Raw genomic sequence first — 15,809 nt, 5'->3', positions numbered from 1 at the left:
TAGTTTATTTTAAAATGTAATTTAGTCCTTTACATTTCTTATTATTACATACAGTACATTCAGGCTGATCTACATGCCACATGAGCATAAAAGTCATGATAAAACTCATGATTCAACAGAGGCGCATAATATATACTTTAGTACAACAGTATGTCATTGCAAACTATGTTGACAGCAGAACAATGACTCAAAAGTTGAACTGAAAAATGAACATGAATTTCAAAACTTCATTAAGGAAACAAGCCATACGAACCCACAAACAAGGAAGACATGTATTCAATGTAGCCACTTCTCCCATTCAAACACACGGAATTTACCATGAAACATGGAAGTAAAACAGGCCAGTAGGTTACACAAGGCTAGCAGGGCCGTCCCTCAGTCCGATAGCGTTTGTGTAACACGCCTCGCGGCTAGAACACAACCCCCACTCTCAAACTACGAAATATGCAGATGAGCATGAAGAAGGTGCACCGCTCTAAGATTTGGACCAGCGATCAGAAGACTAGACTCGCTCAAGAGACCGTGTGAACAACAAGGGGAAAGAATCAAGGACACACTTGAACTGCGTTAGAACAGGTAAGTATATTTCGAGGAATTAGTAAATAAAATAAAGAAATAGAAGAATGATAATAGGACAAGGCAGTAAAATTTCAAAACATTGTCACATAACTCAAAAGAGGAAAAATAATAAATAATCAGGAAGACGGCAAAAGTTTTGTTCTGGACAAGTGAAAGTGTGACTTCTTTACACTAGAGTTAAGTCCTATTTAGGTTCAAGCTAATAAATCTAATTTATTTTCCCTTTCTTTTATTTTTTTTATTTTTATTATATATATATATATATATATATATATATAAAGCTAATTTGACCTATTTATAGTATAATAATTTAGTTAATAGAATAATTTAATTCTAATTACAGTTAAACCTAATTTTAGCTATGTTTAAATCTAATTCTAGCTACAACTTTTTCACCCAATTACCCTTTAAATTCTCCTTTCAACTCTCGTTACCTTAGAAACAAAATAGGAAACAAATGAGAAAAAACAATACAATATTCAATCAGAATAAAAAAATATAAAAATGAAAATATAATAAAAATACAAAAGGACTTGAAACAATCAAAAAGAAATAACAGCAACGGGGAAAATTTGAAATCACACTAAGTCCAATTTAGTGCTCAACCAACAGTGTCAGTTATATCAGGTTACCGAATTTCAGCTTCAGTCTGATGATCCTTCCGCGAGATCCTTCTTCCGCAATTCAGGCTTAGTCAATACAGAAAAGAAACGTGTGCACAATCCTACCACTCAGCTCATTTCCTTGATTCAAGACTCAGTCCTTATATGGGCATGGCTCGCCAGTTCCCGCTCACAATGGCTTCCTTTCTGATGTGCAACGGGGACAATACACGTGCGAAATCTTCGTCAAACTCGTTCAGCATCCAGGAATGTGCAACGTCCGTCTCAGCAAATGAACATGGAAAGGGGAAATATAATAAAAGTGTCCAAAAAGAAAACAAGGGAAAGGGAGGAAAAAAAAAAAACCCAACCAAGAGAACTCAATTTTTCGATTATGAAGGTTTTCAAAGGCAAACTCCTACTTTAGGCCCAAATCCTCTGCAGCCTAACGTGCAATCAGTCACACGTTCACCCGTACTCATTCACCGATGAAACTCAATCCTTACTTCAGTTTCAAAGTCTCTCAAAAGTTATTTCTCCAATACAACTGATAGTTATTCTCGGTTCTAATTAAAATTTCTTCTCTCTTCAGAATCGCACCATCCGCTTCTCAAGATCGCGCCATCTGCTCTCTCTCTCGCAAGGAGTGTTTCATCATCTTACGTTTTGGCTCCACCCATTAAGGCGGGGCTCATTCTCTGCTCATCAATTTAGAATAAAAATCTAAATGAATCTAAATTCATGCATTTTCTCATTTTTCCTCTTTCAAGATATTTAATAAAATAACTTTACATATATTCATGTTAAATGTCAGTGTCTTCTTTTTTTTCTTTTTTTCCCTTACGTCAACAATGTCTCTTTAGTAACCTGGGTTACACCCTCCCCTCTTGAATATATGCACGTCCCGCTGCATCTGCATATTTTTGGGGTTGAGTCACAACCACAGGCGCATCATCAATAGAAGCAGCATTCCTCTCCTCCAAAGTACTACTGAATGCTACACTCAGACCTTGCAACAGAGATTGAATCACTACGGTAAGTGGATTCCCTAACTGTGGATACTCAAGCCTTTTTGCGGGCCGTCGCTCTCTTTGCGAACGCCTGGGAATAACTCCTTCCTCGAACTCTGTGTCATTCTCTCGTTCACTCTGATCAACTCCAATATTCACAGTTTCACTCAGAACTGTATTCTCTTCAGTTCTACTCTCAACCTCACAATTAATTTCTGGTTCAGCCTCATGAGAAGGAAACTCAGAACAAAGATCAAATCCTGGCTCTTTCCTCACCGGAACCTCTGAATCAACACAACTAGATTCCATCCCAACAGGAGGAACTTCTACTTCTCCAGATTCAAGTAAGTTCTCTCTCACAGATTCCACTGGATGCTCCTCTGAGAATCTACAGGTAGGTATACTTTCTCGTACAGGTTCAACGGCAGGTAAATCAACTGAGACATTCTGAGGATTTTGGCAGGGTAAGTGCCCAGGGCTCACTAGAACTCGGGTTTCAAAATTCAACGTATCCCCACATACAGGATTAAAGAATTGATCAGTATCAGACCCATATTCACATTCAGACTCTGGTTCTTGTAAATCATCGTTACTCACACAAGCTCTAGTTCTGGGCTTGCGACCCTTTTTCTCAGATTGCTTCTCACATTGACCTGGTTGCAAAAATCCACAGGGCAACAACAAATCACGATGTACCGTCCTGAGAGGACCACTCTGCCCAACAGGTCGAATAGTGTACACCGGTAAGTCTCCCGCTCTCTTAACCACTACTTGAACACCTTGCTCCCACTTGTCAGCGAGCTTATGCTTCCCTCGCAACCTAACATTGCGCACCAGGACCCTGTCCCCTTCCTCCAAAGTAGAAACTACCACGCGTTTATCAAACCTTCCTTTGTTGCGCTCTGCTAACTTAACAGAGTTCCCCTTAGCTATCTCGTAGCTCTCTCGCAGTCGATCTTTCAAATCTTTCACGTATTGAGAATGCGATTTGACTGGAGCTTCTGCTGGTAGACCAAAAGCTAGATCCACTGGTAAGCGAGGCAATCGCCCAAACATGAGCTCATATGGAGCGTACCCGGTCGTGTCGTTGCGCGTACAATTGTATGCATGCACTAAGGGCTTCACGAACTCTTTCCATTTAGACTTTTTCTCATTCTCCAGCGTTCCCAACATTTGGAGAAGCGTCCGGTTGAAACGCTCTACCGGGTTACCTCTGGGGTGATAGGGCGTGGTTCGAGTTTTATGAATACCCGCAATATGACACAACTCCTTGATTGTACGGGATTCAAAATCAGGTCCTTGGTCACTATGTAGCTTCTCAGGAAACCCATAGTGCACCAAGAAGTTTTCCCACAGACATTTTGCGACGGTACGAGCTGTCTGGTTCTGAGTCGGTATCGCAACGGCGTATTTCGTAAAATGATCCGTGATGACTAATATATTCTTAGTGTTACTTTGATCTGGCTCTAGCGACAAGAAATCCATGCAGACCAACTCCAACGGCCTACTGGTCTTGATGCCGACCAAAGGAGCTGCTCTGTCTGGGGGTCTTTTTCTGCGAACGCAACGCTCACACGTCTTAATCTTCTTTTCAACAGTCTGAGACATCCTGGGCCAGAAGAATCTGGACCTCACCAAGTCTAGAGTTCTCTCAATACCTAAATGCCCCATGTCATCATGAAGGCTGCACAACACTAACTTCCTGAATCCAGCTGGCAACACTAACTGATATTGAGAGACTCCTTGTTCCTGTCTTCTCCTGTACAGCACTCCATTCCTTAGTTCAAGTCGACTCCATTCCCTCAACCACAATACCATTTCAGGTGTTTGACCCCTCAAAGTAACTGGCTTAGTCCCACTCTTCATCCACTCAATTATTACTTTAATCTCTGGATCTTTCCCTTGCCACTCTGCTAACTCCGCCTCTGAGAGATTGGGAAGGTCAGGTAGACCATGCTCAGCTTCGTGTCTTAACTCATTCGGCAAAGCATCGACACAATGAGTGAGGGACTCAACCAACGCAATTGAAGAGTGTGTCAACCCCAAACCTTCGGGTAAACCAATCACTTGATGTCGCTCACATATGGCTTTTACCACATCGGCCATGAGAACATCAGAGCTGTTTCCAGACTCCGCGAGGTGGTGAAGTGTAAACTGCCTGATCCTCTCCCTTTCTTTCTGGGAGACTAGGTCATCTAAAAGCTCACCGTGCGGACGCCGAGAAAGCCCGTCTGCGTCTTGATTCTGACTCCCAGCCCTATATTGGAGCTTAAATGTGTAGGTCGACAAACTAGACAACCAACGGTAACTGGTAGCGTCAAGTTTCGCGGAAGTCAACACGTACGTTAGGGGATTGCTGTCTGTTACAACCATGAAGTCTACACCATACAAATAATCATTGAATTTGGCTGTTACAGCCCACTTTAGTGCCAAAAATTCAAGCTTATGTGCTGGGTATTTTGCCTCACTTTTTGTCAGTCCCCTACTGGCGAACGCTATCACTCGCATCTGCCCATCTTGCTCCTGGTAAAGTGCCGCGCCAAGCCCTGTAGTACTGGCGTCGGTGTGGAGCGTATACGGAAGCTTAGGGTCAGCAAATCCCAAGATAGGAGCAGAGGTCAGTTTAGAAATGATAACATCAAAGGCATTCTGACATGCAATAGTCCAACGATCACCGAACTGCTCTTTAGTGTTAAAGTACTCACCCCCCTCTCGTTTTCCACTGCGGCCCCTACGAAGTGGAGGGTACCCTTCAGTGAGTCCCGTGAGAGGTTTGACTATCTTCGAGTAATCGCACACGAACCTTCTGTAGTACCCTGCAAAGCCTAAGAAAGCTCTCAACTCTTTCAAATTTGTGGGCCTTGGCCAAGTCTTTAGAGCTTCGATCTTAGCCGGGTCAGTCTTTACCCCATCCCTCGAGACAACATGCCCCAAATATTTTACTGATGTCTGGAAGAAACAGCATTTCTCAGGTGCCAACTTCAACCCATACTCTTTAAGCCGATCGAGGACCTGTACCAACCGCGACTCATGCTCTTCCAAGGTCTTTGAAAAGACTATCAAGTCATCAATAAAGACTAATACCTGCTTCCGGTGGAGATCACCCATACATCGCTCCATTAATCTTTGGAACGTACTTGGTGCATTTGTGATTCCCTGAGGCATCCTATTGAATTCCCAGAAACCAAGAGGGCACACGAAAGCAGTCTTGCACTTATCGGCCTCATTCATCTCAATTTGGTAGAACCCAGACTTTAAGTCAAGCACTGAGAACCACTTTGAACCCGTAAGTACCGAAAAGACTTCCTCTAAGTTGGGTAGAGCGTACGCGTCCTTGATCGTCTGGGAATTCAGTTTACGAAAATCGATGCAGAGCCGTACCGAGCCGTCTTTCTTTCGGACTACCACTATAGGCGAAGAAAAAGGAGATTCGGACTCACGAATAACTCCAGCAGTCATTAACTCCTGAAGATGCTTTCGAACAGCATCGATGTCTTGGGGGTGAATCGGACGTGCCCTATGCTTGAAAGGTGTCTCGTCAGTTAGTCTGATTTGGTGCTTCACTTGACCCGTACGACCAAAATCAAGATCGTGTAAAGAGAAAACTTCACGCATGGAATTCAAACGGTTTGAAATTCGCTCCTTCCAGTCTGAAGACAAAGGAGAATCTCCGAAATCAAAGGTAAGATTAGCAGAGGTGGGTGCTGGTGATTCTACTCCGCTAGGATTCTGGGCTGCGTTCTCTATCACTTTCTCTACAGCGTGTATCTCCGCAAGTACAGCTTTAGGAGGGATCGTTATGTCTGTCTGAGTGTCATTCTTAAGCAAAACTGACAGCTGAGAAAATCGTCTAGACGGCAATGCGTGTACACAGCTTGCAACTGAAAGACCGCTTAGTGATGGGGTTGACGGTGGTTCAAGAGTTACCCATTTCTCCATACAAGGCTCCCAAAGCTGAACATAACCATTCAGGACTACTGTGCTCCCGGCAGGCACAACCTCAGGGATACTCCCCATCAATTTCACATGCCCCAATGGCTCACTGCTAGCTTGTCTCCATCTTGCTTCAAGAACATTAAGCACTGCCTGATACCCATGGAGATTTGAACAAGGATTATTCTGCTTTTCTCTAATGCAGTGGCCATAAAGTACATCCAGGGAGTTGGTACCTACCAGAACTTGCGACAGACTCTTTAGATCCGGAACTACCAAAGCTAAGGTAGGGACTTCGACTTCTGCGCCTACAAACTCTTTCGGGAACTTCAAAGCCAGCTCGATGTAACCCAAATACGGCACGGCTTGCCCATTGGCCCCCTCTACCTCCAACAAATTTTCCAACGACTTCAGCGGGTGATCAGATAGATGTGACTCGTAGAACGACTGAGGAACTGTAGTAACTTGAGATCCTGTGTCTAGGAGACAATTTACTACTTTACCGCCGATAACGATCTGCGCAGTGCACTTTACTCCCACTAACCCCTCCGGCAGGTTCCTTAAAGGTATTTTATGCTGATTGTTCGCGACAGGTGCTTGCTTACCACACTTAGGGCGGGTTCTTTTACATCTCATCTCCGTATGCCCCACTACAGAGACGTCCCTTAGTTTAAAGGCAAAGAGGAATTCCCATGCATAGAGTCCCACTGAGCCTGTTGCTCTCTCAACTTACAGCGCTTTTCCTCAACTTTCAGGCGATTTACCGGATTATCGCAGGCAACAGCCAAATGGCCATCCTCTCCGCATCGAAAGCAATATCCGGGACGAGGTCGATTAGTCATTGGTTGGGCCCTTCTAACATCTCGGCCAGTATCGGTTTTCAACAAATTCTGAGGCGGAAAAATTTGAGGACTACCGGTCGCCCGAAAGTGATCTCTAGAATTCCTTTGAACAGCACTCTGAGCTTGCAGCTCAGCTACCTGTCGTCTTAAGTTAGCGACTTCTGAACTATCTGAATGTTCGCGCTTTACTTCTTGGGTCATGGAAACTCTCATGGCGGCTACCTGAGCGCGCAACTCTTCCACTACTCCCCTCAAAACGTTCAATTCTGCTTTCTCAGAGCATCCGCTCTGGCGTTTCTGATCTGGATTTCGACTTAGAGTAGCAAGTTGAACCTGAACATCTGCAAGTTGTTGTCTTAGAGAATCGCTTTCAGAAGTGCTAGCATTTGGTGCCTCATGTGAATATACTGACACTTGCTGAGTGGCCGCTCGTGGTTTCGGGTAAGCAACAGGAGTTTTCGACAACCCAAGATGCTTTCTCATTCGCTCTTCTTTAGAGGTACGCTTACTCTCCTCTGCTCGTATTAACACAACCAATTCAGCAAAAGTGGGTGGCCGGGTTCCGCTCTTCCCTAACTGAAGGCTGTCAATGAGACCATTATCCCAACATCCCCTCATAAACTGTTTCAAAAGACAACGGTCATGATCTCCCTCCGCGATGCCTCCCCTCTTAATCGTCGAACTTAGAAGAACTTGCAACCGGTGCAAGAAATCTGACGACTTTTCACCTTGGTTCTGTAAAGTGCCCATAAACTTGGCCAACAGTTCGTCACCATCCTCTACTGAACCATACACTGATTCTAGTAACTCAAGGTATACCGCAGGCAAAGCTGGAGGTCGCACATGCTTCACTACGTCTGCGGCAGGAGGCAATAAGCTATCTAAGATCCTACGTACCCCTTGTAAATCGGAAATGGCCGGATCACTTAACAGGAGCTCTACACTTACTCGCCAAGTGTCAAAATCAGGTTCATTTGGAGGGCGCGGGCACCTCCCTGAGAAATTCCTAAGGCGAACTGAGGTTTGCTGAAACATCGCAGCATCAGCCGACTTCACTATGTGCTCTACTACCATCCTTTGAATACCCGGTGGGTCTACAACGTTCATGGGGAAACCAGGGCTAGTAGTCACTGTGACACCATCAACAGTGGTCTCTGGATCTGGGGAGGCCATATGGGCCATCCGTCTCTTGGTTGGGCTTTTGGATTCTAAAATTCGCATCCCTACTGCTTCTGTATTGCTGAAATCATCACAGCTCACTTTTCGCGCTCTTTCTGGAGTACAGTTAGTGGAGTGAACTTCTTGGAGTTCGTCCAACTCCTCCTGAGACACATTTGAGAGAGGCTTTTCACTAGTCGTCTGGTTACAGACGCTAGCCAGAGCTCGTACCTGGAACATAACGCTTGGGTCCGAAAGGCATCCCAGAGTTAAGGGTAACATCGGCGTTAAGTTCAGCATCGCAGAGTTGTGAGCATACTCTACAATAGCCTGCTGATGGAACTCGGAAGTTTGGTCATCAATTATCAGATTGCTCTTAATTGAGCCGTACTTTTGCAAAAAGTTTACTAGCTCTTCGTCTACCTCGGTCAACGTGAGGCCTTTGACTATGATCGCATTTCCCACGTTCACGTTCTCTTTCTCTATGATCTCCATAACCACGATGTAAAGACAACACTCGGAAAAAACTGATTTCACGTCACAAATCTGCTTGTTTCCTGCCTCCCTTACCGGTTGCTAACTTGTTGCTAAGCAAAGGTCTCCTGGCTGGCTCGCCAACTTTCTGTAACACGCCTCGCGGCTAGAACACAACCCCCACTCTCAAACTACGAAATATGCAGATGAGCATGAAGAAGGTGCACCGCTCTAAGATTTGGACCAGCGATCAGAAGACTAGACTCGCTCAAGAGACCGTGTGAACAACAAGGGGAAAGAATCAAGGACACACTTGAACTGCGTTAGAACAGGTAAGTATATTTCGAGGAATTAGTAAATAAAATAAAGAAATAGAAGAATGATAATAGGACAAGGCAGTAAAATTTCAAAACATTGTCACATAACTCAAAAGAGGAAAAATAATAAATAATCAGGAAGACGGCAAAAGTTTTGTTCTGGACAAGTGAAAGTGTGACTTCTTTACACTAGAGTTAAGTCCTATTTAGGTTCAAGCTAATAAATCTAATTTATTTTCCCTTTCTTTTATTTTTTTTATTTTTATTATATATATATATATATATATATATAAAGCTAATTTGACCTATTTATAGTATAATAATTTAGTTAATAGAATAATTTAATTCTAATTACAGTTAAACCTAATTTTAGCTATGTTTAAATCTAATTCTAGCTACAACTTTTTCACCCAATTACCCTTTAAATTCTCCTTTCAACTCTCGTTACCTTAGAAACAAAATAGGAAACAAATGAGAAAAAACAATACAATATTCAATCAGAATAAAAAAATATAAAAATGAAAATATAATAAAAATACAAAAGGACTTGAAACAATCAAAAAGAAATAACAGCAACGGGGAAAATTTGAAATCACACTAAGTCCAATTTAGTGCTCAACCAACAGTGTCAGTTATATCAGGTTACCGAATTTCAGCTTCAGTCTGATGATCCTTCCGCGAGATCCTTCTTCCGCAATTCAGGCTTAGTCAATACAGAAAAGAAACGTGTGCACAATCCTACCACTCAGCTCATTTCCTTGATTCAAGACTCAGTCCTTATATGGGCATGGCTCGCCAGTTCCCGCTCACAATGGCTTCCTTTCTGATGTGCAACGGGGACAATACACGTGCGAAATCTTCGTCAAACTCGTTCAGCATCCAGGAATGTGCAACGTCCGTCTCAGCAAATGAACATGGAAAGGGGAAATATAATAAAAGTGTCCAAAAAGAAAACAAGGGAAAGGGAGGAAAAAAAAAAAACCCAACCAAGAGAACTCAATTTTTCGATTATGAAGGTTTTCAAAGGCAAACTCCTACTTTAGGCCCAAATCCTCTGCAGCCTAACGTGCAATCAGTCACACGTTCACCCGTACTCATTCACCGATGAAACTCAATCCTTACTTCAGTTTCAAAGTCTCTCAAAAGTTATTTCTCCAATACAACTGATAGTTATTCTCGGTTCTAATTAAAATTTCTTCTCTCTTCAGAATCGCACCATCCGCTTCTCAAGATCGCGCCATCTGCTCTCTCTCTCGCAAGGAGTGTTTCATCATCTTACGTTTTGGCTCCACCCATTAAGGCGGGGCTCATTCTCTGCTCATCAATTTAGAATAAAAATCTAAATGAATCTAAATTCATGCATTTTCTCATTTTTCCTCTTTCAAGATATTTAATAAAATAACTTTACATATATTCATGTTAAATGTCAGTGTCTTCTTTTTTTTCTTTTTTTCCCTTACGTCAACAATGTCTCTTTAGTAACCTGGGTTACATTTGGTTTGGGGTCGATCTGGTTCCGGGGTCGGGGTGGGGTGGGGGTGCACCGGCTGCACTGGCCTATGGACGGCCCTGGCTACAAGAGAGACAGAAGGGCTCCCCTGTCTGTAGAACTCCTGCCTGGCTGCGGGGTAGTGGAGTATTTTGAGAGATTACAGATAAAGAGACGGTCCTCTTCCTTTTTGATCCAACGCAGCAGTTTAGTGAGTTCACTGATAGCTGATTTCTTAGTGATAAGAGGAGTAAAGCAGGCGTACATCTCAAACTTGCTAGTGACCTATAAAACAAGAGGGCGAGTTTAGGAAATACATACCGGTACTGTACATTTTAAATACCTTTCAAAAGTTTGGGGTTGGATTTTTTTTGATGTTTTTGAAATATCGTAAGTCACTTATGCAAAAAAAATTAATATTGTGAAATATTGTTACAATTTAAAATAATTGATTTCTATTTGAATACATTTTAAAATGTAAATTATTCCTGGGATCAAAGCTGAATTTTTAGCATCTTTACTCCAGTCTTCATTGTCACATGATCCTTCAGAAATCACTCTAATATGCTAATTTGCTGCTCAATAAAAAAAAAAAAAATATATATATATATATATATACACACAAACACACACACACACACACACACATACGGACACAATAAGAAAACCTATATAGGTCAGTTTTGTTTTCTTGTTGAATGTTTTAAACCCAGAACATTCTTTCAAGTATCCTGAACTAAAGTTATCTTGATTCTTCTAAAAACAGATTGTCACATACCCACGCCAGCACAGTTTCTCTTTCTGCAGAATGGTAGATAAGTTTAAGGGGCCGTGACATACTGTGGATACGATTGTGCATGTTTCGATACAGATCCAGCAAATGTATCTTCTCATCCTGGGTTCTGTATGCCACATCCATCTCTGGGCTGAGTGAAGCGATATAAGAAAAAAAAGAGGCATCATTTTTAGCACGATAATAGTGTGCATCATCGATTACAACAGACATTATTCATGAAGACATGTGACCTGATCACACCACCTACAATATTACAGTGGCAGAGATGTGTCTTATGAAAACATAGACTGTCAATGCAAAACAGAACTCAGTTTCAGTCAATTTGAGATAGACACGGTTTAAACAGACATGGACTGTTTCCACACATCATGTGGTCTTTGATGCTTCAGTCTAATCATTCAGTTGACCATATTTGCTTGCATTTTTGCATAAAAGGCACCTCTCAACTGTGTCCACACAGGGTCTGAAACAATTCAGCCGCGTGATTAGCCGAATCAAGTGATTACTGTTGTAGAATTCATGGCAAAGTGGTCTAATCTTTTGCAGAATGTGGAAATCCTGGATTATAGGCCATCGTTTATCAGGATACGAGACCCATCTGGTGTTTCTGCTGGCAAAAGAACCACTGATTCCGATAAATGAGTCAAACCACTAATGATTTGTTCGTTTACTTGTGGTTAACGCTTTTTAGTGACTGCTTTAGGTGAAAACTGCATTCACCACCCATTTTACTTCTGTAATAAACAAGCCACGAATCGCGCAACTTGATTGGATGATGAAAAGTGGGTGTTTTCAGAGTCAGATCTTAATACCGAAGAATCTACTCTTATTTGTCATTATTGTTGTAGCATTTAATTAATTAATGTTAACTATTAAAATACTTAAGAATTACTTAGAAATACTTAGAATAAATTATAATTAGATTACTTTTACAACGCCTAAATATATTTCGCTGTTGGTTAACATTATTTTTCCTTTCCTTGCGGCCCATGTCATCCGAAAAGAAATGTCATTTCAGAGGAAGATCAAGTTGTTACATTTTCGTGAAAGTTAATGAAGGCAAAACATTTGTTAGTTTGGAATAAAATGCACTGGTGAAGTGCGCATAAGACCAGGAACATGTGTTAAAGAGGACCTATTATGCTTTATTTTTTCAACTTTCTTAAGTGTGTAATGTTGCTGTTTCAGCATGAAAAAGGTCTGCAAAGGTCTTACAAAGTCACTCCAAAGGAAGTTATTCTCTATATCACTATAGCACTGTTTTTAAATTCCCTAAAATGCCACCATTGTAGTCTTGAGTTTTCTTCCAGGAACGAACACATCACAATATTCCTCATTTAAATAATTCCCACACAAGGCATAAGTAAGTTTTTACACTCTAAATCTAGCACAACTATGGTAAGGGGGCATGACATTTCTGAAACACGCTTATAAAAAGCATTTGACCAATCACAACTCACTGATCCAGCTGACCAATCAGAGCGCATTGCACTTTTCGGAAGGAGGGGCTTCATAGAGACAGGAACTAAACAGAGCGTTACTGACAGACTGGAAAGAGAGATCCTTTTTTTTTTTTTTTTAGATTTAAGCATGAAAACCTGTTTAGTAGACCGTAAAAAAAAAAATCTAGACTTTATAAAAGGGCATAACATTTAAAAAAAAGTTAGGGTCTATTTTAATTTCATCTGTACATTAAATGAAGCACTACAAGCTACTCACCATGTGAACTGTGGAAGCTTGCGATGGTGTTCTTGCACATTTGAGGGCTTGTACAGGAAGTGCCTGAGATTAGCTACACCAATATTATCAAAACAGCTCATCTGAGTGTTTGCCACACACTGCAAGGCATTCTGGGATGCGAAAGCTTCTTCAATTTTCCTTTTGCACTCTGCCATGGCATAAAAAGCTTCTTTATCTGTAGACAGAAGAACAAGGCATACAGTACATGCGGGCGGGTCTAGATATGCCACATAAGCATAAAAGTAGCAGTCATGATTGAACAGAGGCAGGCAGATGGGCGTCCATATCTCTCCAGCCTGAAAAGCAGAGGCTCTGATGAGGTTGAAGAGGAGATGAAGGTCACTGGGTTTTAGCCTAGCATCCTCCAGGACCGTCTTCTCCTGAACGATGGAGACAAGTCGGTTATTGGCAATGAGAAAGGAAAAGACCAGATTCGGGGTGACGGCTTTCTGTAGGATTTGACTGAGAACGTCTCTGGAAGAGGATGGCAGAGGCAGGCACTGGACCGCCGAGAGCATGAAGCCGGGATCAGAATCCATGACATCGAGAAGGCTGTCCAGAATCTTCTCTGAGCCAAACAGCAGACGCCGTAGGTCATAGTTCTTCCGGCGCTCAAAGATACGAATTATGCTGGCCTGCGTGAGCAGGCTGACTATCTGATGATAAACATGGAGGAGCTCACTGCGGAGCTGCTGCTCAGACTGGCGAGTGGCAGAAACGGATACAAACACCAGCGGCCCCTTCTGCAAAAATACCACTGTGCGATTATCTGAGAGAAACAGAGGGAAAGAACATAGTAATATTAGCGGTTGTGTGTTGTCATATCAAATCTTAAATGATTAATAAACATATAGAACCTATATTTACATGCACAATTTAAAGATCCCGTAACAGCGTGTTCAATTTTTTGTTTGGTGATATAGGTTTTTGGAAGTTTTGACAGGACATATTGAAAGGCTCATCCTTTTTTCTTTTTTAAGTAGCCTTTCGTTTGTTGTTATGAACATGATTCCCCTCATAAGAAAACGTCTATGTGCTTGTAAGTGTTACGTCTGTTTCTAGGTTTGAGTTGTTAGCCTGTTAGTTGTGCACTGACTGTTCCCAGTTCAGTTTGTCCCAGTCATCTGTTGCAATAGTGTTTGGTTTGCCCTCATGTGTCTCACCTGTGTCATGTTATTATCTCGTTTTGTCCTGAGTGTTTCTCTCTGTATAATATATAAAGTTCTGATTTTATTGTCTCTTCTGTGGTTGTTCTGTTTCTAGATTTCATGAAGTGTAATTTTGAGTTTATTCTGATTAAAGTTACTGCTTGCAAATTGACCCAGCTCTAACGTGATTGGTTGTAGCGAGAACGTGCTACGATTGGTCAGCTCAATATGGCCGTTATCTGATTGTCTTGAGGAAACGTGTGCGTGAAGGGAAATGCGTGAGGGTACAAATGCACAGAAAGCGGTTCACAAATAAATGCCAGGCAGAGTTGTGTTTGTGACATAAAAAACATTTGTAAATATATTTTTTATTTGCAAATCTCATTTTATTTATTTGTGAGTTTTATATTTTTTTGTGAAACTCTTTACATTTATTTGTGGATCTTAATCTATTTATTTGTGAATTTGATATATTTTTGTGAATCTCTTTACATTTATTTGTGGATCATAATCTATTTATTTGGAATAATGCAACGATTCTCACCCCATATCTTTATTACTTTACTACACCGTTCCAAAGAAATCTACAACCTGAACCTGAAGTCTTTTGGTTTGTTGCTAAACTTAAGGTGCTGCACTATCAGACTTAAAACCTAAATGAAGATGGTGGATCTCACCTGAAAAAATAGATTGAATTGTGTTGCCTCCAGCCTGGACGAAGGAGACCAGCGCCATCATAACACCCATGGTGGAGGACAAGGCCTCCTCGTTGCCATAACGCGAGTAGATAGGTTTACCTGCCTCGCTCAGCACAAACATATGCTTCCTGTGTTGCCTCCAACTCTCTGACGTTATATCTTCATTCTGATAAGATGGACCTGGGACATCCACAGAACAACCTCCAGAGGGGTCCTCTTTCTGCCCGTTGAGGTTCGCCTGGGCCAAGCAAGATGGAAACTCACCAGAATCCTCTATTAGGGTCTCCTCAGGTTGAAACTCCCAGCTTCCTCTATTCTCGCTCATGTGCATGTCGTCTCTTTCTCATTTCCCTCAAAGTGAAAATCTTCAGTGTCTGGACTTGGTGTTCTTTTAAGGGTGTAAACACTTGTTCTATTGATGTCACACAATGGATCTCTGTGGCTCTCCATTACTCACTCTGGAATCCCAGAGGTATCACATGATGCCTGGGGATCAGAGAACGGTTAAAACTGTGTAATAGGATGAACATGATGCTTCGTTTCTTGCTGAAAGAACTGGTCTGTGCATTGCTGACTTAAATTATATTAAAGTGGGACATAAAACTGTTTGAATGCGAAAGCACTGTCAAATGTAGTGGAAATGTTGCATCCAGGTATACAATTAGGAGTATTTTGACAATGTTTTGGACGGGTTGATGAAACCATCACACCTAGGCTATACGGCTATAGGTCTTAGATTTAGACCTCGAAAACAAGTAAGAAAAAGGAAATTGATATGATATAAATGTAAAATATGATAAACATTTATCAAAATAATGAATAAAAAAATACAGTCCATACAAATTAAAAATTGGATGCTAGGCCTACCACATAGCATTAACCTCAAAACCATAACAATGTTTATGACATAGGCCCAACTATGCAATAACATTAGCCAACTACTACTGATTATTTTGTAATAAATTCAAACTGTAAAAATCGTTAAATTAATTTCATAATGACTGACAATGATGACTGATATTC

At 41.6% G+C, this 15,809-nt stretch overlaps 1 protein-coding gene across 1 annotated transcript; it reads right to left on the bottom strand.

Annotated features, from left to right (window-relative positions):
• Nucleotides 1-10,488: 10,488 nt before the first annotated feature.
• mon1ba (MON1 secretory trafficking family member Ba) lies at nucleotides 10,489-15,225 on the bottom strand. The gene is made up of 4 exons (XM_056265317.1): nucleotides 14,766-15,225; nucleotides 12,920-13,709; nucleotides 11,183-11,330; nucleotides 10,489-10,689 (listed from the first exon to the last, which is right to left on the bottom strand). The coding sequence occupies exons 1-4, from the start codon at nucleotides 15,115-15,117 to the stop codon at nucleotides 10,489-10,491; spliced, it is 1,491 nt and encodes a 496-aa protein (XP_056121292.1). The 5' UTR covers nucleotides 15,118-15,225.
• Nucleotides 15,226-15,809: the final 584 nt, after the last annotated feature.

Source organism: Rhinichthys klamathensis, unplaced genomic scaffold, assembly GCF_029890125.1.
Source record: "Rhinichthys klamathensis goyatoka isolate OS25496 unplaced genomic scaffold, OSU_Roscu_1.1 h1tg000231l_1, whole genome shotgun sequence".
In the NCBI taxonomy this organism is placed as follows: Eukaryota; Metazoa; Chordata; class Actinopteri; order Cypriniformes; family Leuciscidae; genus Rhinichthys; species Rhinichthys klamathensis.
This window is presented reverse-complemented; position numbering and strand designations above follow the sequence as displayed.

What these genes read in the sequence shown, in the direction of transcription:
- mon1ba (XM_056265317.1), bottom strand. Translation starts at nt 15,117, where the DNA reads ATGCACATGAGCGAGAATAGAGGAAGCTGGGAGTTTCAACCTGAGGAG. An exon ending in AATTCAATCTATTTTTTCAG is followed by an intron (nt 13,710 to 14,765) that starts GTGAGATCCACC and finishes TGTTTCTCTCAG; the next exon opens with ATAATCGCACAGTGGTATTT. An exon ending in AAGCTTCCACAGTTCACATG is followed by an intron (nt 11,331 to 12,919) that starts GTGAGTAGCTTG and finishes CGCTTCACTCAG; the next exon opens with CCCAGAGATGGATGTGGCAT.